Genomic DNA, 24,411 nt, shown 5'->3' with positions numbered 1-24,411 from the left:
AATTCAATAATTTTTTTAAACTCAACCATTAAACTTGAGCAAAAAAAATCAGATGAAATTCTCAGACTAGTTATAAAGGAAATTAAGCAACCATATTAATGTTATCAGATTCTGCTTTTCTGCTTCACATTTGATTAACAGAAAGATGCAACCAAGTAGTCATTTTCAGTGTAAAATAGCTGACACGATTTCTTATTTTTCTAAAACAAGTGTGCTAGCAGATAAAGTAGATAATACAATTCAGTGTCAGCTTGAATAGAATAAAGCAAGCTTTGTACACGAAAAATTCAATAAAAGAATAAAGCAAGCTTCTTTATCTTGGTGATAGATTATGGCAAACATACTTGGTCAAAAAAAGAACATTGTACACACTACGTGTCATAACAACTTTTGCAGTGATCTTGCCATATATACATATCATTGGATAGAAGGTCAATCAATACCTAACTGAATAAAGAGTAGAGATTTCCATCTTCACAAGAAATGTGTTAATTATTCTTGCAACATAACATGCAATTTGCTAGAATGTACTGTTGAAGACACTTCAAGTGTTTCTTCCAAAAGCAGCATGGAATAGTGTAGATGTGGAAGATGTGCTCTAGTCCTAGAGTAGAAGGTAATAAAGCTTCATCTACATCAATACATTTGGTGTTTGGTATTGCCCATCAATGATCAAACCACCAAGATAAACTAACAAGACTTTCTCACCACTCTGACCAAAAACAAATCATTCTCTCACCCAGGGCTACAAAAAAGAAGGCCAGACGCCTTCTGGTTTTAATGTGCTGAAAATTGTACTTCCCATTATAAATAAATAAACAGAAATTCCACAGCATGAGAAACTACATCTAAGTCACTTTTGCTTGCTGCCATAAGCTGTACAATGAAGTTTGGTGAAGATGTAAAAAGGTAATAAAGTCTAATTCCCTATACACAATAAGTACTTCCAAATCAATAATGAAAAGCAATCAGCTGCATCCTCCAGTGTTAAGAGAAGCCAAACAAACACATCAATTCAACTCTGATTTGAGTTCTGTTCATTTTGCACCACAGCTTGACTGTGGTTTGGAGGACCTGAACCTGAATCTGAATGAGGAGTGTTTGAAGATCGTGGATTTTGTCCTGTTTGTGGGATCAATTGAGGGCCGTGTCGCTGCTCTGATAAAGCTTGCAATCTTCCTCTCCATCTATAAAACTCCACAAGAATAGAACTCCCACTCATCACCACACCAAAACCAGCAAATGTAGCCAGAAGGATAGACAAAACGGCTTGCACATGAACCTGAAGGGGACAAAAGACATTAAGAGAGTCAGAAAGAATGCTTGGCCTTCTGCATGTAGGAGTCTCGTACACAATTTCATGCATCTATATAACCAGCCAATAATGCTATGCTATACAAGCAAAATGTTGTGACTGGACTTTGGAATCAGGATATGCATAAACCAACTTAGATGGAATCAGATTGGATATCTATTGTTCCATTACGTTCCCCAAGAATCATGTTCTATGAAAATTTGGAGAGGGCATAGTTTCATCCGTACCACTTCGGATACTGTCGTTTTTCTTTTAGAGATAGAAACCTATTATTCTATTCTATTCATTTGATAATTTATGTTTCACTAAATATTGCCAAACTTGGTTTCAAATGAAAAATCCAGGCAACAAGAGTTTGGTTCAGACAAAAAATTCATTACCATGGAGTAAAAAATATGCGCAAAGAGAACCACCAGAGCAAACTGGACAGAAGCATAAATCCAGATGAACCTGCTTTTTACTGGAGACCAAAGTTTAAAAAAAAAATGTTAGGACGCATAGATCAGCTAACCAATCTGGCAGAAAAGAATAAAACTAGCATCATGAATAAAAAAAACGTACAAAAATTACTTGTTGAGAATAAAAGAATCATTCAGTGTCATAATAGTAGAAATTGCCACATCATATTTTATACCATCCAGACCTCAATAAAGAATGCTAATCAATGAAATATACTTGCAGTTGCCAGGATCTCAGTCTATTACAACAAACAAATGGCTTTGACTAGTCCACCATTACAGATCTATAAAGGATGAAGCCTCTAGTGCCACTCTGACTCTAATGTATCGGTACTATCAATAATTTAATGAAATTTTATAAAATTCCCCCAATTAACAGTTTCATTAACACAGAAGAAGGATATGTTAGATAAAAGTCATTTAAATTACTGGCAATAGGTGCATGAAAGTTTCAATGGACACTCGATGAGTTATTGAGAAAAGTATATTTACAATATTTACCAATGTTCAAACCTACCCATGGTTGATGATGTCATGGAGGAAAGTAGACCCAGTACACAGGAAAATGGAAGTGATATGGCAATTGCACCAGTGCCCATTTTTCCAACCTGCAGAGAGTTGAATAACTGAGCCGATACAAAATTGAAAACTTCATAATTCTGAGAGGACTGATGTTCTTACCAATAGCTGCTCAAGAAAGCAGAAATACGCAAGCATGCTGACAATGACAAGAACTGGGACTTCCTGCCATACCCTATTAAAATGAGCAGGCAAATTAAAGGTGTGACTATAATAATTAATAATCCACAGCGAAAGAATTTATAAATAAAGATATAACAAAAACACACTATTCCACTAGTAGTAGCTGCAGAACTTCAAGAAAAACTACTGGCTTTATAAGTATCACAAATGGTCTGTATCACAAACTATGTTTGAATCATGACGTAGCATGTGACTCCATTGCTTCAATTTCTAAGGCATGACAGTAAACTAGTTGGTCTGTATCTTAGATGGTATGATAAGTTGATAACCATTATTAGATGCATGAAGCAGTGGAGACGACGAAAATTTTGAGTTGAATAACAACAAACAAGTGGCAGGAAGGTGATTCAAAATCATTAAAGTGTGAATCTGCTGACCACAATAGTTAGTTAGCAAAGTTATCTAGAGAGTAAGAGATAGTGGGTTATAGATAATAGGAAGGGGGAAATAGGGAGGTGACTTGTCATTTGAGAGGAAATTAGACCTTTGAGCACTGGGAGGTACAAAACCCTCAAAGATCTTCATGGTGTGTGTTTTCTGTTCCACAAATTGGTGAGTTCGTCCAGATATTTTGTAATAAGATACCAGGTTTCTATCAAGGTCTATTAAGATTATATGATATCCAGTAGTTCCTTATTGAAGCATAGTCATAATTCATTCACCAGAAAGATCCTTATCAAACAAAAGTGAATATACATGCCTGTATCCGGTGGCATCTTCCAGCTGAGACCTACTTGCACCATTATTCCGATTTCGAACACTTTGGATCCGTAATAGAGTGACAGGTAGGTTCCGAACTTCCTCCTTGCACACATCACAGGTCTTGTTACCCTTTATACTAAACCATTTAATAGCACATTCTTGGTGAGCCAGAGCAAGTTCACCTTTGCAGCTGCATTCCAACTTGAAGGTCTCACCTCCTTCACACAGATCAACCAGACAGATTCTACACACAGCCTCTTCTTCGGCTATATCTTCACCATTAGCATCTTGATTTTCTGCACCATGAACGTATTGATGGATTACTAACTTCATGCAAGATATGAAGATGTAGGTGTTCTAAAATTACAAATTAAACTAAAATGTCTCCAGAGAAAGTGAGAATTTTTTTTAAAAAAAATCTGAGACTGGGAGAGTGTATTTCGTTCCGCTTTAAGGAAACAGTCCTACAAATAATCTGCTAACATTTTTGCCTAATTGCCAATGCTAAAATTGTTTGGAAAATCATAAATAAATCAATCCAGAGAATTCAAAGTTGACAAATAAAATTCTACTATTTTCCATGAGTGCAAAAGCAAATGTTTATAAATGAGATACCAGTATCATTTGTTGAAGTGTCTACCAATTCATCTATTTCCTTTACTCGAGGAGTAGAAGGAACAATGCGAAAAAATGAATCCATCCTCCTTAAGCTTTTATCTTTGTTGTTGGCAGGTACTGAAAGAGAGCGAGCTATCTTCCTCTGGGCTTCTTTTTTCTGCGAAAAAGAACTAATAGGTTAAAAAAAAGGTTATTAAAACGACTTATGATTTATCAACAACGACTACCAGATATAACTACAGAAAAATGGAACTTAAAAGCATTAAATCTCACATTTAGAGGACCACCAACACTTCCACCATGAGAAGATTCGTTGTTTGATTGTCTAATTTCATCTAGTGGTAATGATGACGTTCTCTTAATCCTAGGAGTAAATATCTTAGTAAGAGACAATGATCTTGCAATTGAAGGCTTTTCTACAATGCCTGAAGAGGAAAGTTCTGGAGCTGCAGTATTTGCCTTTTCAACATCTGCTGCTGGTGTTCGATACCTGAAGCTCAGTTTTGGAAGCAGGCTTCTTATGGCTGATTTTCCTCTTGATGTTGAAGGCCCAGGAGAGTTATGTGTTGGAGGATCAACAGAGCGAGAACTCACAAGAAAATTCACTCTCTTTGGAGTAGGAGTGGGATTAGAATTTGGTGTTGGTGGCATTTTGATTGCAACAAAATCTTGAGAACTCTCTTCTGTTCGTGAGGGTATTTCCAGAAGAAGATTCTGTCGCTTCCGAGGAGGAACATGTGAGGTTTCTTCAGTTATCCCCATTGGATCATCAACCTACAAATAAATATGGAATTGATAAAATAAGTGCTGTGGCTTTGAGATACATGTAAAATGTATCTAAGTATCTAAGTAGTCAATGAATCCTTTTTCCCAGTCATAGCTTGAAAGCCATCAAACTACAACAGAATTAGACTATATGAAACAGGGATACTGAGATTATCTTCTTTCTTAGAAAGCACATTCTTTCTCCTTCCAGCCTCTCTTCATTAACTCACCTCCTCACTTGTAAGTACAATGTCGTAGTTTTGAAACATGGAATTTTGATATAAATAAAAAAACAGTGCATAAAATATGTTCTGATATATTAAAGATTTGTATCAAATGAATTATAAAAAAGAATCAATCAAATACACAGTTTAGATAGCACTACAGAACATGCATATAACAAACTAGAAGTTAGAAAAATATTTAAATGAATTCATCTCATAAATCTTTTATTATAATTGTGATGAAAATATAACTAGCACTCAAACTGCTTCTCTTTAGCAACAAGAAGTAGGAAAGTGTATTTCAGATGATAAACTGTTATGCAGTGATTGAAAGTCGAAATCCTCCTATAAAACTTCTCTATAATGTTTCAGGAGAGAAAAGTGAAATCGATTTCTCTGTAAGATAAAATTATCTTATACACAAGTTACTTTATAGAAATTCTCTCGTATCACTTCTCTAAATCTCTATTTTTATAACTTGTGCATGAGCCAATATTAACTTATGAAGAGTCTATTTCATTTTTTCTCTCTCCTATAAATCCTTGTGGAGAAGTTCGTCCAAAGACTCTAAATCAACAAAAGAGTAGCCAAGATTTCCAAGAGAAAGGTATCATATAAAGTCCTCCTACAGTGAAATTCAACTCTTATTCATATCTTATTTGCAATAAAATTCTGTTCCAGGGAAGATAAAAAGAGGAGACCATATCCAAACCAAAGCGCATAGGAAATTCTGAGCAAATTATTTAGTGATACATATTCATGGGGTGAACTAAATAATAGATGCTTTGCACATCAGATTCAAGTTTCTAACAGACTGGTTCCTATGGGTGTCTGGATGCAAACTACATATGACATATTCAACTGCATAATTCAAAGTACGTGGAGGTAAGAACAACAGTAGCTGGACGCCACACGCAAAAGAAATCAGAACAAACACGCTAACAATTAAAAGGAATAAGATTCACGCCAAGAAACAAGACATTGCAGGAATAAATCCCACGTTTATGAAAAATATTCAGACAAATCAAGCTCTAAGTATTATAAAATATATGCATATGATATAGTAGTCCAAAAAATGACCCAATTATTGAAATAGAAAAATAAAATATAAAAAAAACAAACTTGGTCATTCGTAATGATTATTTCCCGTGTTCGTAGCATATCAACAACCAAACAAAACCAAAACTAAAAGAAGGGGCGACAAAGTGATATTATTAAGAAAGAGAAGAAAACGAAAAAAAAAAACATATTCTAGTGTTTAAATTGGTGACTAGTCCCTGAAAAAAACCAGACCCTATGCCCCAGATTGAAGCTAAAGAAGATGCAAAACGAATAACGAAAAGTGATACCTTTTGAACTGGAAGAGAAACTGTTCGTCTGCAAGAACCTGCATCATGTTCCTCATTCACAGGCTTTTCCTCTGCACTCATTTTTCTGTAGCAAAAGAATTGAAACCCAGAAATTGGAAATAGAAGAGCAAGCCAAATTGCAAAAAAAGATCAGTTCTTGGAGTCACCAATTATTCCCATACCACTTATTGCTGGGTGCATGGAAGAGATGAGTGATGGCAAAGACAACATAAATAAATACATGGGTTAACAAAAAAAGAGGAAGTGAGTGTAATTAAGCAGAAAGACCCAGCTTTGACATTTATGACACACTGGGTGGGGTACCTTTCCCTGTGATCTGCTGCCACTCACACACACTTCATAAATTATTCTCACCACTGTTAAAATATGCACAGAATGTTGATATTAAAAAAAGAAAAATATCATATTATAATAAAATGAGATTAATTTACGTAATCAAAGAAGTTTAGTGTATTATACGTCCATTTATTTGCAAAAACAAGTTTCAGTTCCCCACAAGACAGGAACTTTAAATAGTAGATGAGTGGTGAGAAAGTTAGGAGAAGAAAACAAATACTCCCAACTTCCCATGATCAATGACATTCAATGTCTTTTAAACTCACCTTAACTTCAAAACAAAAATTAAAGGATGCATTTATTACTCCCCTCCTAAAATGCTTTGGCTTCCAATTTTTATTCCAAAATTTTTAATATTTTATCATTTCTAATTATTATTATTATTTCTTCACTTAAATATAATATTATTAAGTAAGGATATATATATATATATATATATATATTTCTTCTTTGAAATAAATATTTTTTTAGTTTTATAAAGAATATGTTATTTTATAACATGTTTATCAATAGGCAACTATGAGGTTTAGACACTTCTCTTAAATGGCGTATCCGTGTTGAACACATGTATCGGTGTCGACACTCGTAGGACACTTATCGATAAAGTGTTCAATTCAAAAAAATATTTGTTGGATTTTTGAAAATTCTACCACGGTTCTAACACAATTTTAAAAGGTATAAATACAATAATTTTTTAAAAACTCAAATTTATTGTATAAATTTTTATTATGATTATAAAAATAAGGAACAAATATTTTTGAACTAATCACTTCTTTCTGCTTCCAAAAGAATCTGAAACATACTTTTACACATAAAATATTTATTTTCAATTTATATAATTTAAAATTATATAATATATAGATTTGTGTCCAGGATATTTTAAAGATTATACGTTCTTTGTGTTCGGTATTCATATTATGTCAATGTCCATATTTTTTTTTGTGCTACATATATCTTATATTTAAGCGTTTAAACTCTAACATTAAAGATGGTGACAAAAACAAATTACATTTTTTTAAGATAATACTTAAAGTGTACCTTAATTAAAAATGAACACGTCATTTTACATTATGAAATAACGTATAAATATGTGGGCCAGTAATAAATGTTTTATTTTAATATAATAAGGTGGTAATTTGTAGTAGTGAAAATAAATATATTTATAGTAAAGTATATCTCCAGCGTACCAACTAAAAGATATACTTGCTTTAAAAAAAGAAAGTTTTATGGATGAGATTAATGGTGTTGCAGAAGGCAGCTAACAACGCCAATATTTGTTCCTGTTTTCAGGATCATTCATAAATTAACTTTCTATTCACGCAAATATTGTGAGAATTAGTTTTTTCTCACTAGTAGGTAATGAAAATATTGTGTTTAGTTATTGAGTGACCAGATAAGATAATATATTTTTTTTATGTTAACATTAATATAATATTAGGAAAAAATAACGAGTTTCGGTGTTATTTTTGAGTAATTAATTTTGAAGTTTGTATTTTCACAATTATCTTTTTGTAATATATCGTTTGTCACTTTTCACAACCGAAGTGAGTTAGTTTAATTTTTTTATTTAGCTAAGGATATACCGGATAGAAAGTTAGTTAGCGAATAAAATTTGTATTAAAAAAATTATTAAATAGAAATTAATTTTATAAATAAAATAATTAATCACTATATTGATTAAATTAGAAATTATTTTATAAATTAAAAAATTATTGGTATCTGTAGTTTTTATTATTAATAGAAATTTATAAAATAGTTTCTAAATTGATATCTAACTATTAGCTACTAAAGTTTTAGCTACTAACTATTTAGGTTCTAAATTAGTTTTTATTAGTCTTTTAGAATCTAAAATATTAATAGCTAAAATTTTGGTAGTTAATAATTTAGAGACCATTTTATAATATTTTCTTAATAATAGAAATCACATTAGATACTAATAATTTTTTAATTTATAAAATAATATCTAATTTAGACTTGGATGATAACATTTTGAATGTCACTCAAAGGGGTGTAATTTTTATACTTACTTACACATTTTCTCTTAAAGACTTGTGTGGCATTCAGAATAGAGGAAGAGGAAGGAACTTTCATCGCCTTTTTTCTTGTGTTTGAGTCTCCATATTTTCTCATTATTTTTGAAGGAGAGTCTCCATATGTGCTTTGAGGGTTCTAATTGTTTGTGAGTCCATCTTAGGATGTGATGGTGACAATGGGACAATTCTGCATCTAGTACATAAGACTTGTGATTTGAGAATAACTTTACACAAACCCCATGATGAATGTGAAATGTTCTTATTGAAAAGGAGTGTGACTCTTCCAAGGTAGAAAAAGTGGTATCGTTAGGAATTTGAGTTTATACCTTTGAGGAAAAGATCCACTCGATAAAGATTCTCTGAGTTTCAGTTAGTAAGAGCTAGTGAAATTATGAAATATGAGTATAAAAGTGAATCAAAGAATTGACTGACTACTCCTTATGAGATTGATCTGTATCTATATGTTTTTGAATGTTCTGACCTCTAGTCCGTTACATAACATTAGGGGTGGCAAAATGGGCCTTGACCCACAAGTTGGGTTGGTGTTTTCAACTTGCTAGTCTGTTTTAGTCCATCCCGTCTAACCCGTCAAACTAACGAGACAAAAGGAGGACATGGCGAGTTGATCCGTAAGCCTTTTTTTTTAAATAAAAAAAAATAAAAATTAAAAGATTAACTTTTTTTGTATTATATTATTTGAGGGATGCAAATATGCAATAGTATTGTATCATAAATCATAACACTTAAAAATTAAGTTTCAATTATTAATTATAATAGAGTAATTTAACATGTAAAGGTGATAATTATTTTAATTTATCTGATTAGAAACAATAATTAATCAATTAAAAACTTATAAAGTATTTGTATAATTAAATGTGTTTTTAATATATTATTAAGTACTTATAAAGTAAGGTGGTGGGTCGCCTACCCTTTAGTGGGTTGGGTCGGGTTAAAACGAGGCAGGCTAATCCATTTCGTCACTCCTAGATAACATTGTTCGGGACAATCTTAGCATCTGAAGTATTATCCGTTTTAAAGCTTAGAGCTTCATCATGATTTTTTTCCTTAAAGAGCATTTAAGAGAGTTAAAGTTTATTTAGAATTCTCTTAATCTTAACTTTTAAGTAATGTGTGGCTATTACCTGAAAATATATATATTCAAAACTTAAATATCAAACAACTAAGTTAAACTTAATATCATATTGTTATATGCATGGTAGATATAATAATGGAGAGGAAAATATTATTGATGTTGGGAAGAAAATGATGAGGGGGGGGACAAAAATTATGTGTAGCCACTTTCATGGGACACATAATTATGGTTAACGTGGTGAGCGTTTAGCCACCAAAGAATGTGCATATAACGGTTAAGGTAGGGCATTTGCATGTTCATATCATATGAATAAGCCTCTTCATTGATTCTAGAGACCGCTTCTTTTCTTTGAGTTTGTACTTTCCTTCCCTGCATTATCAAAAGAATCAAGTTTCAACTGTGCCATATGAACAAACAGGAGAAAAAGAAAACAAAATCAACTTCAGATCTTTAACAAAAGAAAGTAAAAGCACTGTCCTCCATCCAACCCTACCACTTGTGGATTTGTTTTCAAATTATTTTAACATACTGTATCATTAAGCATTCAGTACATATCAATAAAGGTTCTTGTCCTTTACACATCTTACTTTTTAATTGTAAACATATTCTTGTATGAACTTCAAGTAGATTTCTCATCAATATTGATTACAGTGTAAGTAATATAATATTAACTAGTCTGTGTTTCTCTTGATTACATAAATATGTGTGTAACAGTAGGGTAAAAATGAGATCTGTTGGTTCTTTATTGTTATCTCCATGCATTACTATAAAGATGGATTGCCCTTTTTACCTTTCTCTGCTTTCCTTGCTTCCAGTTAGTTTGAATTAAAGTATGAAACAAAGTGGCTTGACAGAAGCATTTGGAGTAGAAAGGTAAAAAGCTTATATGATTATTTAAGTTAATGATCAAAACCTTCCACTTTTGCTTTTGCCACAAGATCGATGCTTATGCTTAGCAGAGTGTGGTCTTTAGATGAGAAAATTAAAGAATTCAAAGTGTGAAGTCAATATCTGTAACCTTTTCAAAACTATAGGAAGCATAATGATTATTTTAGAGACACACGAATAACATCTTATGTGTCACATTTGAGGTTCACGAATCCAGCCACTTGAGATGCTAATATTCACTTTGTTTGTTCTTGTTTACTATAATAATTAGTGTAGCTGGTTTTAGCGTCCTTCAAAGTGTCCCTTAAATTTATGGATGAGATGCAACATGGGCCAGAAGATTAGCCACCCAATCAATTCATTTTCATGACAGTGAAATGGAAACCCATAATTGTTGAGATATCATAGCTTCATAAATGCTATATTTTTTTATCATTATTCATTCGTTCATGCATTCATTCCCAAATGTCTTGATACTTCTGCGTGAAGTAAAAGGGACGTGTGTTATTTTCATGTAGTTATTACAACTAGCAGGTTTTTTAATATGTTTTGTGATGATGGTTTTTTCAGGAGAGGCAAAGTGAGAATCTGAAGCTTGTAGTTCATGGAACTTGAGATATTTTTACCACCTTTTCTCTTTAAGGAGCATGCAAAACATGGTTTTTTATTTTTATGCGAATAGATTTTCAGATGGTAAGACAAAGAAGAAAGAGATGAGATGAGGAGAATAAGTTGATTGGTTCCTATACCTTTATTATATAGAGGGGTCTAGATAATATTTGGAATTGGTTGAAGAATTGTTAACGTGTTGATAATCTTTTGTTTTCTTTCTTCAAGTCTTTTTCTCCAAATGTTGATTGGTTTCTTCCTTCAAGTCTCCTTCTCCAAATGTTGATGCTCGGTCGGTTGGAGTCCCTGCAATTGCACTCCAATGCTCAAATCAGTGTTTAGATTTTAGGTGCATATGCTTTTATTTATAGTGTTGGTTATGGGTCTTTGTCATGATGAGCTGGATATCAATTATTGACTGATATGCATCGTGATCCCTGTTTAATAGGAAGATATATTAGAATATTTGTAACATCTTTTAGTTAATCCGTATTTAGCTGATTTGTCGAAGATATTTTTCACATATTTTGGAATATGAATGTGACTCATTAAATGCTATTGTAATTGTCGTTACTATTATTTATTGTGTAACTTAAGGTGTTCTTTGACTAAATCAGTTGGTCACCAGATCCGAGACCAGTCAGTTGGTCACCAGATTCGAGACTAACTCGTTCGGTACCAACCCGTAGAGTTCCTTTATTGTATTGCTTTAGAGTTTAGAGAGAAAGTTGTTTGGAAGTGAGATTATTTTGCTTTTAGTGTTCTTAACTTTCTTTTGTGTCCTCTTCACATTGCTTATAGTCAAATTGGATTATCTGGCTTCCTCTCCAGTAAAGAGAGAGACAAAATCATTAAAGTAGAAAAAAAAAAGGCATGGATAAAAATGCTCGAGTTTGAAAGAAAAACTAGATAAAGATTGACGGCTAAATGAGATAAGACAATGAAATTAATTGCTTAAAATTGACAGGTAGTAGTAATATTAGGGTTTGTGTATCATGCATCATGGATAAGATAGTTAGATGATTGCTCAAAAAAAAGTTTATATCATAATTATCACGATTAGATCCACTTATATATTATATGAATTAATATTATTAATCCATTTAGGATTTTTAACACATTTTATTACATTAAGGTGAATATAATTCTAATACAAATAAAATTTATATTTACTTATATATTATGAATTAATTTTATCTAAGATTTTTAATTTGAATAATAAAAAGTTAGTTTATAAATATGTTAGAAAGTAATTAAATTATTTAAAAAATATGGGAGATCTGTATCAACTAAATTATAATATATAAATATATAATTTCTTTTTTGTAAATTGATTGTGTGAGTATCAAAAGTTATTTTAACAAGATTTATAATATCTTGTTGGAAAATATGTTTGCATGAGCTACTTTGTGATAAAAATGAGTTTATCTAATCATGAAGGCATTTTTGAATTGTGCATTTTTGAATTTCCTTAGTCCAAAGTCTTACATGGTCAATAATTTGTTTAGTTTGAAAGGGTTTGGGGTAGCACTAGCTAGGGCATTGTCTTGTCAAGTCACCATGATGTGTTCCAAATCGAATCAAACTATCTTTAAATCGTCAAAGAGATATGAAGTAAAATAATAATAATAATAATAATAATTAGGTACAAAAAAAACTGCATCTTTTTAAGTCTGATTTGGTTGTGTACTTGTATCTATTGTATTTAATGGATAATTAACATTTTTTTTATAATTTTTTTTTATTTTAAACATTATTATGCTACTTCACATTTTAGTTATACATTATTATGTTACTTAATCATCAAGTAACAACAATCATTTGTCATTACATAAAAAAATATTATTAAAAAAAATATAGAAACTAGACCAAAACTTATATGTTAACAAAAAAAATACATAGGTAGACTATACATATTAATAAAGAATTATAAGAACAGACTAGATAAAAGTCTATTATACCAATGAAAAGATTCTTTATGAATAAATTCTAAATTAGTCAACTTATTGACACACACATTCTCTTTACGAAAAATACGAGTAATCCTAAACTTATTTTTTCACATAATAAATATTTCGTCGATTCCAAAGCATCCAAGAACATTTGTACTAATAATTATTTAAATAGTTATTAAATTTTACTTTGTGTTAATAAAAAAGTAATTTCCAAAAATAAACCAAACTACATGGCAAACACCTGTTGAAGTGATAAGATTTCACCTAATAACATTTTTGCCAAATCCTTTTGATGACATTTAAATTTCAATATCAAACAAAAAATTAGACGATGGCACTAATGCTGTAAATCAGAAGTCTCATTAATGGAAGCTAAATATGTATAAGATATTAGCAAAAAGTTTCTATTAGAAAATGATATTAATAGTTTTACTCTTGTTACGATTTCCTTTGCTTTATTAGAGTGATTTAAATAAAAATATTATTTATTGCATTATTTACTAATACTTTTAGGGCACTGCTATAAAATATAAGTATATTCTATATATTCAATTCAATTAAGTAAAGTCAACAATTGTAGTGGAGAAGGAGACATTATCTCCATTATCAAATTGCATACCAATTCAGACCAGTCAAAAAGAAACGCCAAAGAAGGGAAAATATTTCTAATAAAATAAGAAAATAATTAAATCACAGAAACTTGAATATATTTTAATATTTTTAATGAGAATGAATGTAGGCACGATACTATAGTATCCAACCCATGCATATAATAACTTACTTATGTAAATAAATATTTTATATAATTTTTTAAAATATTATATTAAAGAATTATATTTTTAATATTTTCAATTGTGACTTATACATCTTTTTTACAATATTATTTAGTTATGATTTGTGTTTAAATGATGAATAAAGAATATGTTTATTTGTTTATTATTTTAGGTTTAATAATTTTGTATGTTATGTTTAAATACTTTTTAATGTTATTTATAAATATTTGAAAGTAAAATTTCAATTTATTAAAGAATTTTATTTATTTATTTTAGTGCATTATCATATCTAAACCTAAGATTAGATCTTGACAAAGATATTTTTAATATAGAAATTAACATTTGACAAGTGATACACCAATTAATAGAAAAAAAATGTTGAATCTTATACGTCCTCATTATATCTAAAAAATATGTACTATATTTATACATCTATTTCTTTAAAATATAAGACAAACTATTATATATACATATTTTAATAGTTATTCTTCTATGTTTTTAATAATATTAAGCAACATAAAAAAATAATTGTATCTTGGCATATAAAAATGAAATTTATAATAATATTTTATTAAATTATTAAATATTGCCCATTATACAGAGTATATTTGCTTATAATTTATTAAATATTTCTCACAATTTTTTAAATTACTTTCTTATAATAAATGTATAAGATTTTTTAATTTATTTCATTGAGTATTTTATTTATTTTATTTTTATTAACTAAAATATACACAATAAATGATTTTTTTTATAAAGTCCTGTGAAACTAGTAGTATAGGATGTCAATTTCTCTTTGTCTTATTCTTCTTTCAAAAAGATTTCTTAAAAAGAATAATCTTTCTTCACATTTTTATGAAAAGTATTGATTTATCTTTCTTTTTTATTTTAAAGAGATTAAATTAGTCTTTTAAAAATAATGTTTTTTATAACTTTGTAAGATAGCTTAAAAAAATTCATTTCCAAAGATAGTGAAAAACCTACTCATACAATGCACGTGCAATGTTAGGGTAAACCTTCGTAAAATTGATTTGCATTGATTTATTCCAAAATAAATTAGTAATAAAAATCGGTATGATTGTTTATGCAATGCAAAAAAACTACGTTAACTCAATTCAAAATCAATAGTGTACCCAAAATTAATTTCTCAGTATAAAATAAAACAAAATAAAAAATGAAGTGAAAATTAAATTGATATTTTAACATAATTACAAATATTATAAGGAAACCAAATACGCACTGAAACGTTTAATTATTGAAAGTGGCCTCTTGTAAAATTAGTGAGTGAATAGGTATTGTGTTATGATGATGAGACAAAATTGATAGTGACACCACTAAACAGATAAAGAAGGAAATAATTAATGTAAGCATTTGGTATGCAACGTGGAAACCAAACATCTCAATTAATATTATCAGCATTTGTCCAACAGTTCTAGGACACTCTCAAAGGGGGAGGACCCTCAACCACTCTTTTTATCATCTTTTAACACATTAAATAAATGTTTCCCACTAATTGAAGTTGGGTTAAGCAACTACATGGCCTCATTTGTCTTCACAAACTATTATTCATGTTTCATGTTTTCCCTGCTTCTTTCTTAACCACTAGCTTTAGTCCTAACTCTTTCCTGCGTGAACTACCCATGCCCAACACACAAACTTTATGGAGTTATTAAACAATTCTTAGTTATGTGTTGTAGCCTAATGAACCTTTCCTCAACAAACGAAATTCAATATGAGTGAAAGTACACATCCTAAATTTTATAGTAGTGTCAATGGTCGCACAGTTTAGCTTTCCACATATCACACGTTACGCGTCAAAATTTGATTATAGGTAAGACTTTTTTACTCCCAAAAACCTATGCAGTTTTAATTATCATAAATTATGCTTAACAATTACACCACCAGAGATAGCATATTCATTCACAGAGCAATCTTATAAACAGAGTTGGTGTCTACGAACCAGTCCGTGTTTATCCAAGGAAAAGGCCCCTTTTTTATGCGAAATGGATAACTCAGCGAGTCTTCCTTAAAAACAACACCCTAAAAACTGAATTTTCAGCGCTTTTCTTTTTACGAAAAGAACTGTCTCCAATAATACTCACGCGTAAACAAAGTGAGTCCAACATGACTGCTAAAGAATTGGAGATCTTGGAGTGTTGCCGTTCAGTGATGCTCTAAGAGCATGCGATAATTTGTGACCACCAGGTACCACAATGAAATCAAAAGAATGGCCAAATGAAAAAGACAAGACACATAATGCTTCATGATAAATGCAACGAAAAAACATAACGTAACAGCTGAATATCCAAGGTCATGCCTGAACAGAATTTACTATTTTCAAGTCAGAATCAGCACTAATTCCACCGCCACTTCCAGCACCGCCAAAAAAAAGGTATATAAAATGAATTTGTGAGCCTAGAAAGTGAAAATTAAACGAGACTCTGGTGTCAGGTCCACACCTATGGTCTACCTCTCAAGAAGCATAACCAATTCACAGTGTGGAGTATGTGGAAAAAGATCAACAGCCATAGCCTTTACGGGATGGAAGGCCTCTGAGATGGGCATAGACTTGGCCCTGTGCCGTGCTAAGCCAGCACTGCTCATGTTTCTCCATCCTCTATTGTCTTTATTGCCTTTCTCAATTTTTAGGGGAGATGGCGTACAAAGCTCAATAGCATTTGCCACCAGACTTTCAGGATTGCAGGATATGTAACTGCATTTAACCGCGCAAAATTAGATAGAGTGCATAGAAAATAAAAATTGAAGAGTTATATTATAATAGTTCAGAACAACTAACACAAGCCTCCGCAAGCGTGGATGAGTTCTCAAAGCCTTGATCACCTGTGATTTCATAATTCAAAAATCAGATATTTAAATTTAAGAGAAAAAAACATTAAATAAGTCTTACTTAAAATTCAACACCAAGAAGACCAACATATATTCTACTGTATTCTGCAATCACATAGAATAAGAAAATTCACATAGAATAAGAAAAATATTGCAATAAAAAGACATGTTGGACCAGTGGCAAGTAAAGAAAGTTCCTATATAATGATCATCTACAGAACTGTGGAACAGGACCATACAAAACCAGATAGTGAATGACGGGTGGAATCACAATAATACATGGTCAAACGTGAACCTGATTTATTTTATTTTTTTTATTTTTGGTCCTAGAGAGGAAGGTCTTTTAGCACCGAATCGGGGGAATGGGCATGACGGGAACCATCATCACATAACCGTAATTTCAGCTGTGCTCAAATTGAACTTGACCTATGTGGATAAACTTATTTATGACCACTTACACTTAGAAAGAAAAAAAAATAATTTAGCTTCTCCAATAAAAATAATCTTTAACTTGTGCATAAACTACTTTTGTTTATGGAGTAAGTTAATTCACTTTTCTTTTTTTATTTTCTTATGGAGAAACCTATTTAAACATGACCTGATCTTAGAATCTTCTATTACTCCAACACCTTAGAAAGTACTTCAAACAAAGACAAATGACATTGTTCTCTACATAGTTTTTCAAAATGGGATATGTATCTACACAAGAGAACAAAACGAAAATTTCCTGGGAATTAATGCCATGTTTTGGACCCTATGTTATATTAGTTACAGTTGGAATCGCTTGCATAAAGTATATGGTTTTCAGTTCTTACAGTTGGATGAAGTCCAGCACGTGGAGGATCAACAATGGCAACAATATTTTTGAACTGTTGCATGGATGTGTTCCCATTTTCAGAAGAATTACCCTTCTGAACCTCACTTCCAACTTCTGCATTGTTATTTTCTGAACGAGATGTCATTTCACTGGTTTCAGGCCCTGGGCAGGTACTATCCCCAGGAATGTCATTGCCACTTCCACAGACATTTGGATCATCACTTTGTTCCTTAGGCACATTTACATCATCCCTTAACTGAGATCCTGTCACGTTCTCTGCCTGTTCAGATATCCCATCAACTTGTTCGGAAGTGCTATCCTTCTGAACCTCACTTCCAACTTCTGCATTGTTATTTTCTGGACAATGAGATGCCATTTCACCATTTTCAGCCTCTGGGCAGGCATTATCCTCAGGAATGTCATTGCCACTTTTAGGGGTGTTAGAATCATCTTCTTTCTTAGTCATATTGAGGTATTCCCTTAACAGAGATCCCATCACGTCCTCTGCCTGTTACTTCACGTAAGAGCATCCAAAAGTGCAATGTTACAAGTCAACAATTAAATTGAAAGGGAAATATTTTCACGAGATAAAATTCAGTTTCAAACATGTGACATCAACTAAAATTCCAGTAATCCAGTCTTTCTAGGAAGCAGCCATTAAATAATTCAACCAGAATATAAAATTATCTCACCTTTGAACATATAAACCTAATGTTTTTTATGCCATTAATCTCAGCATTCTTATGGGCATCAGATACTGCAGAAGCATTCATTTCAATTCCAATCACCTGGAGAAAACAAAACAAACATGTCTTAACCAACTTTTTTAAAATTCACAGGAATTTTAAAAAATAAACTCTTCATTGGCAGAGGAAATAAAGTGCAGTCTGAAAAGTCCATTTAACCTCTGCAAAAGTAATCATCACATCATATATTATTATTTTCCAAATGGACACATTAAAGAGTCAATGCCCCAGAGACAATTCCTAAACTGCAAACCAGAAAAAAGATGGATCGTAAATGATGATTATTACCATACCAACTCGATGTGCTAATGTCAGGCCAATTGTTCCTGTCCCACAGCATATATCAAAAAGTAGTGTATCAGGACCTAAGCATGCCCAATCTCCAGCAAGTGAGTATAACTTCTCAGCAGCAAGAGTGTTAACCTACAGCAGAAGTAGATTCAAAACTCCCATATACAAGGGAAAGAATGCCCTTGGGAATAGTTAAAAAAATGATTGTGAACCTGGAAAAATGCGGTTGGAGATATAGAGAACTGGAGATTGTTGATATAATCATGGATTCTTACATCCATGGCATTATTGTTTTCACCGATCTCAGGATCCCCACCTGCTTTAGGAAGTGTAAGCAAATGCAGTGGTGCATCAGCGGGTGCCACATTGGATATTCCTTGGTGATCCTAAATTAAAACCAGCTACCAAATCAGAAATTGTTTTTAGAAAATTAAATAAAATCATATCACTCTATTAAATTTGATATACGTTAAGCAAAATGAAGATATTTTATATACATGGGAATGTTACAGATTTTTCTTAAAGGAACCTAACCTATTGATGCTGGGAGAGGGAGAGAGATAATAACATAGCTACTATCTAGCAAACAATGGAACTGAAACATCATTATCCTTCCAATTTATATTTAAACAGATATGCTTAAGTATAACAGCTGCTGCTACCTGAACAATCAGAGCCGTTAGGGGTAATGTTGGACACTGCGAAGTAGCTCCACCAGCAACAAATGCCTGAGCAAGCCTCTTAAATTCAGCAGCTACTAATGCATCATCAAAGTTTGCAGTAGAAACCTACAATCAAGACCAAAGGCAAGGCATTATAAACAACATTAATCAAAGAAGTTATACAAATCATATGCTTCAAGTAATCATGAATCTTGTCTTGTCTCCCTCTATAAATCATACAAGTTTACAATGTTTGAACGATAATACAAATACAAATTAATTTGGCTTGTCAGAGAATTCACTCTAAATGTTCACAGTCACAGTGAGCCTTAAAGATTACAGACAAAGAAACCATCAAAGCTTTCACCACCCTGAAGGATGTTACCAACACCATTTTTTAACCTGTACATTTAGCAAGTATTTCTTTTTATAAAAATTACCTGCACAATAAGCATGACCTCTGCAATGCCACCAAAAGTTACAGCAGGATCAGTATTCCCACTTGTTCTCCCTTCTCGGACCTTACAAGAGAAATATAAATTTCTTCAAAAAGGGTAAGAAGTATACAATAAAATGAAAATAATCAGCTAACATACTCAAATGTAATCTAGATTTTCAACACCAAGTCCAGCAAAAATTATACCGTCAATTGACGCCAAAATCCAGTATTTTTAAATCGGTTCCAAACTGGTAAGTCACTGTCCTGCAGAAATTCCTGAAAGATTGTAGCATATTTGCAAGCAATATTTGAAACATTTGGGCATTCGATTGGTTCCCCAACTGCTGTTACACCTTCCCTGCAATAATGTTTTAGTATACAACTAAAACTTACAAGAAATGCATTCTAGAAACCGAGAAGATGCAGACTACCTGAAGTTTCCCATCATGAAACCTACAGTCACTTTGCCTTCCAGAGAATATCCAACAGAGAATTCGCACTTGTTACGGTATCCATTTACAATAGGAGATGCAATAATACCTTCTAATTTGCACGGAAGACCACCTGCAGAAGTATGAGAAAGAAATAGTAAAAGAACTGCATAGGCCATTAAAAATCTTATTATGTTTCCACGTAAACAAGCTCTCGATAAGAGAACATACGGGGTACACTAAATCATGAAGACAACTGAATGAGTTATTTCCAAGATAACACCTTCAACCAGTGCTAAAACTCAGAACTACAAATAAAACCATTCTTGAAGATTTGAAGGAGTTTGCAGATATAAAACAACACACTACCTATTTCCCTGGACTTGAGAATCCAGTCAGGAAGAGAAACGCCATTTGGACAAGCTTTGCGAGCATTTCTAGTCTGCCAGAAAAAAAAATCAATTTTCTTTATAAAAGGAACGTGTATAATAGACAAAACTACAATGACTATTTAGAAACAATCATGACTGACAAGCTTTTTGAGAATCTGCATGAGAGAGGTTTTTTTCTGCTCCAACTGATCAGCATAGGGAATGTGAGCCAGAGGAGTCACTACATCACGCAAACTTCTTGACTTAGACACAGAACCATCAACAGCCAACTTATCATTATTTTCAGCATCCAAAGCTCCACTCGAAGGAACATCAACCCCCTCATCCAATTCTTGATGGGAAGCAACACTGGGGTTACTTTTCTTTTCAAATGACCGAGGAATGACATCAGCAACCTTTACCGTTTTGTTGCCAATTGTTTTTCCCTCTAAATCCTATAAATTGGAAACTATAAACCATCAATTGCCAATTTCCAGTGAAAACACGAAGTAAATGGATCACAGTCATAGAAAATACCTTTGATGAACTCTTCAATTGTTCTTCATCTTCAAAAGTAACAAAACCAATCATCATACCTTTCTTTTTCTTAGCATGCTTAAAAGCTATACCCTGCAAAAGGGGGGAAAACACAAGTATTAAATTGAAAATGTCAACTGAAGTGAATTAAGAATGTCAACTTAAGTGAACTGGAGATGAAAAACTCCAAAACAAAATAACCAAACAGGCTTGCCTGTTCGTTGAGAAAATTCCTCAAATTCTCGGAACTCCACTTCCGCGGCAAATGCACCAAGCATTTGCTAAGCGCGTGATTGGAACCGTAATCGTCATCGTCGACAACAGCCTCCGTCATCATCACGTCCTCCGATACGGCGCACTTTTCGCCCGTCTCGGTCTTCAATGCCTTCTTCGCGCGCTCGGAGGTCGGGTCCCACGTGTTATCGGGGCGAGGGCGGAGTTCCTCCTCGCCATGCGCGTAGCGGCACGTGTCGCCGTGGTTGCATGTGTTGTTGTGGCTCCTGTAGAAGGAGCAGAGGCTGGTCTTCCACATGGGATGAAGCGAACTTTCCTCGCCGTCGTTGTCTTCCCTATTCCGTTTCCCGGTCGGAACGACGACGTCGTTTTCTTGATTGAGTTGAGCATCTTGTGAAAGCGTTTGATTCGGTTCAACAATAGAATCATGACCGTTGATTGAACCTAGGGTTTTAGAGGGAGAGAGTTGGATGTTGGTGACAGGTTCCGCCATAACACACTGCACTGTCTTTGCTGCGATAACTGCTTGTTCTCGAATTACAACTACCTGCGTTTTCGTAACACGTATCTATTGGGCCGGTTCGTATATTGGCCCAAAGTATATCCTCTGGCCCATCAACTTTCAACCGCAATCAGAGGTTGGGTGTTTCTTCCTTCATCCCCTACAGTTTTTTCCTGCACCCCTACACTACTGTGTCAGGTAACCCTCCAAGATTAACTTTACAAAATTTAAAACTACAGATAGTTTTAAACTGTTTCCAAAATTCGTTTTAGTTCAGGATCATTTGTTTAAAAAAATTCTGGCATGTTAAATTTTTTAAAAATATATATAGTAATGATAAGATGAATGATAATAAACTTAACCAGAATAATAATGATAACTGACAGTTCTAATTATAGCAATAATCACAATCAAGTAAAATTAATAGTAATATTAATGATGATAATAGTAGTAATAATTATAATAATATTGTTAGTAATTTTAGTAATAATAAAAAATTATTAACTAAAATATATTGGTGTCCAAGATCGAACAAACAAATAAAATATTTCATTTCAATTTTTTTAACAAGTTCTAATATATTTTTATCAAGTTTATTGTAACCTTACTAATAGCGGTATAAGAATAGTTATTAAGAATACAATCTAATAACTTTCTTTGCGTTCCTTAACGTTCAAACTGTTTTGGTTGCTGAATTTTATGGAGTTATATATGTTTTGGAAGAAGCTCAAAAGTTGGGTTTTACTAAATGTCTGGCTGAAATGTGACTCTGCCTTGATTTGTGCTGCGTTTACTGTTAGGACAAATGTTCCTTCGATGCTTCGTAATCGATGGAATGCTTGTGTCTTAATTACTGTGAAAAAATCAGGTTTAGGGTTACTCATATTTTTCGTGAAGGGAATGCATGTGCTGATAAGTTGGCTAATTTAGGATTTATTCATAGAGAATCATTTCATTGGTATAATAGACTTCCATCTAGTCTGTTCTTAGAATTCTTTATTAATAGATATAGTCTACCTATGTATCGTTTTTGTTAACATATGAGTTTTGGTCTAATCCCCCCATATTTTTGTATTTTCTTTCTTTTTCTTTTTTTAATAATATTTTTTTCATGTGATGACAAATGATTGTTGTTACTTGAGGTGTCAATTTAGCTGAGATGTCAAGTAGCATAGTGATTCCTAACATGAAAGCTTTTTATAATAAAAAAAAAATACAATCTAATTCTTATTTTTGTTAAGCATGTTTCTTACCTAAATAACTTTTGTCACATTCTATTACAAATAAAAATACATGTATTTTTGATTATAATTTCGAACAATTTTACATTTATTTATTTATTTATAAAAAATTTAAACTTTAAATAAGATTATGCTTTAAATCTCGCTTGTCACATTTTGTTGAGTTACATTCTAATATTAGAAGGTGATTCAAGATGTCTTTCCTATTTTTATCCGTTAATAATAAATAAATAATTTCTTTTTTAATATATTATAGATAAATATTTTCTCAATACTTATTTTTCTTTATATACTTTCTTAAATCACATTAGAAATGTAATTATCACATCGTATTGAACTAGTTGTTTTAGTTTATACAATCATTGTCTAGTGTTTTGGTAATTGTATGATGTTTTGAACTAAGTCAGACGTTGACCATCTATGCTAAACAACATTTGACCGTCTATAAATCACATTTTTTATTTAGTGGTGCAACAAGAACGACATTTGACTAGCAACATGAGTATACTTCATGATGTTAAGCCTATGATCAATGTGTTAGACAAGTATAATAGTTGGAATAGTGAAAAACAACATATATGGAAGCCTCAAGGAAGAGGATGTGGTTGGAAAAATCATAGTAGAGGAAGAGGATGATTCACCACATAAGTTAAATAATGTACCTTTTGTAATAAAACTAATCATATTGTTGATTAATGCTACGTCAAACATGGTTATCCCCCTTAGTATAAGAAACAATATTTATCTACTAGTGATACTCATAAAAGAAATGAACAATTGTGCAATATTTCTATACAAAATAATAAGGAAGATCTTGGAAATGACAATGATTTAAACTTAAGACAAAGTAGTAATCCTTTTACTCCCAAGCAAGTTCAGAAGATATTGAGTCTTCTACAAGATCACTACAAGAAATAATGATGGTAGAGTACCCAAAATCAAAAGAGCGACGTTACATGGGGCTAGTGTGGACTTGGCCCCAATAGAAATGAAAGCTAATCTTTGGTCGCTATGCATTAGAGACGATCTCCAATGGGACACAAATTTACAAGGTAGTGTTGCCTAAGCCTATATAAAGAAAAATATATTATTTAACTATAATGCATGTTTAGGGGACACTAAAATATATATAAAATTAAATAATTATTAAGAAGTGGACTTTAAGCCTAACTCAACTTCATAAAACCGACTTATAAGGTGAGGTTTGCACCTACTATAAAATGTCTTAATCTATAATCGATGTAGGATCTCCAACACACCCCCCTCACACCGAGGTTACCAACTCGTGCGTGAAACTATATATTATGAGTAACGGCCCGATAGCGAGTGACTTGATAAACCCAAAAAACAATCGCTAGGATAGGCTCGAAATGGCTCTGATACCTTATTAAG

The 24,411-nt window shown here is 32.2% G+C and overlaps 2 protein-coding genes across 4 annotated transcripts; both read right to left on the bottom strand.

Annotated features, from left to right (window-relative positions):
- Window positions 1-473: 473 nt before the first annotated feature.
- On the bottom strand, window positions 474-6,699 carry LOC137819566 (uncharacterized). Of its 3 annotated transcripts, none has more exons than XM_068623461.1 (9): window positions 6,376-6,699; window positions 6,194-6,278; window positions 4,129-4,629; window positions 3,853-4,012; window positions 3,236-3,533; window positions 2,455-2,527; window positions 2,291-2,381; window positions 1,696-1,775; window positions 474-1,282 (listed from the first exon to the last, which is right to left on the bottom strand). In XM_068623461.1, the coding sequence occupies exons 2-9, from the start codon at window positions 6,272-6,274 to the stop codon at window positions 1,016-1,018; spliced, it is 1,551 nt and encodes a 516-aa protein (XP_068479562.1). In that variant the 5' UTR covers window positions 6,275-6,278; window positions 6,376-6,699; the 3' UTR covers window positions 474-1,015. The 3 variants fall into 3 exon arrangements, with proteins under 3 accessions (XP_068479562.1, XP_068479570.1, XP_068479554.1); XM_068623469.1 differs by having other exon boundaries at window positions 6,518-6,693; XM_068623453.1 differs by having other exon boundaries at window positions 6,194-6,463.
- A 9,438-nt stretch (window positions 6,700-16,137) lies between these two features.
- On the bottom strand, window positions 16,138-21,974 carry LOC137819208 (zinc finger CCCH domain-containing protein 24). The gene is made up of 14 exons (XM_068622988.1): window positions 21,257-21,974; window positions 21,043-21,135; window positions 20,667-20,960; window positions 20,504-20,576; window positions 20,135-20,267; window positions 19,908-20,061; window positions 19,705-19,785; window positions 19,265-19,390; window positions 18,815-18,988; window positions 18,600-18,734; window positions 18,258-18,353; window positions 17,564-18,073; window positions 16,699-16,742; window positions 16,138-16,614 (listed from the first exon to the last, which is right to left on the bottom strand). Exons 1-14 carry the CDS (start codon window positions 21,767-21,769, stop codon window positions 16,368-16,370), a joined length of 2,673 nt encoding a protein of 890 aa, XP_068479089.1. The 5' UTR covers window positions 21,770-21,974; the 3' UTR covers window positions 16,138-16,367.
- Between the last annotated feature and the right edge of the window lie 2,437 nt (window positions 21,975-24,411).

The sequence above is a fragment of the Phaseolus vulgaris genome, chromosome 11, assembly GCF_000499845.2.
Source record: "Phaseolus vulgaris cultivar G19833 chromosome 11, P. vulgaris v2.0, whole genome shotgun sequence".
Taxonomy (NCBI): Eukaryota; Viridiplantae; Streptophyta; class Magnoliopsida; order Fabales; family Fabaceae; genus Phaseolus; species Phaseolus vulgaris.
The sequence above is the reverse complement of the archived record's forward strand: the minus strand, read 5'-3'. Positions and strand labels throughout refer to the sequence as shown.

Bases quoted from the DNA above. Each gene is read 5' to 3' on its own strand.
- LOC137819208 (XM_068622988.1), bottom strand. From the start codon at position 21,769: ATGGCGGAACCTGTCACCAACATCCAACTCTCTCCCTCTAAAACCCTA. The intron at 21,136-21,256 runs GCAAGCCTGTTT...CCCCTTTTGCAG, and splicing joins GGAATTTTCTCAACGAACAG to GGTATAGCTTTTAAGCATGC. The intron at 18,735-18,814 runs GTTCACAATCAT...CTTCTGCTGTAG, and splicing joins CTCCAACCGCATTTTTCCAG to GTTAACACTCTTGCTGCTGA.
- LOC137819566 (XM_068623461.1), bottom strand. From the start codon at position 6,274: ATGAGTGCAGAGGAAAAGCCTGTGAATGAGGAACATGATGCAGGTTCT. The intron at 3,534-3,852 runs GTATCTCATTTA...TTCATGGTGCAG, and splicing joins CACTTCAACAAATGATACTG to AAAATCAAGATGCTAATGGT. The intron at 1,283-1,695 runs GTAATGAATTTT...TGTCCCCTTCAG, and splicing joins CGCATATTTTTTACTCCATG to GTTCATGTGCAAGCCGTTTT.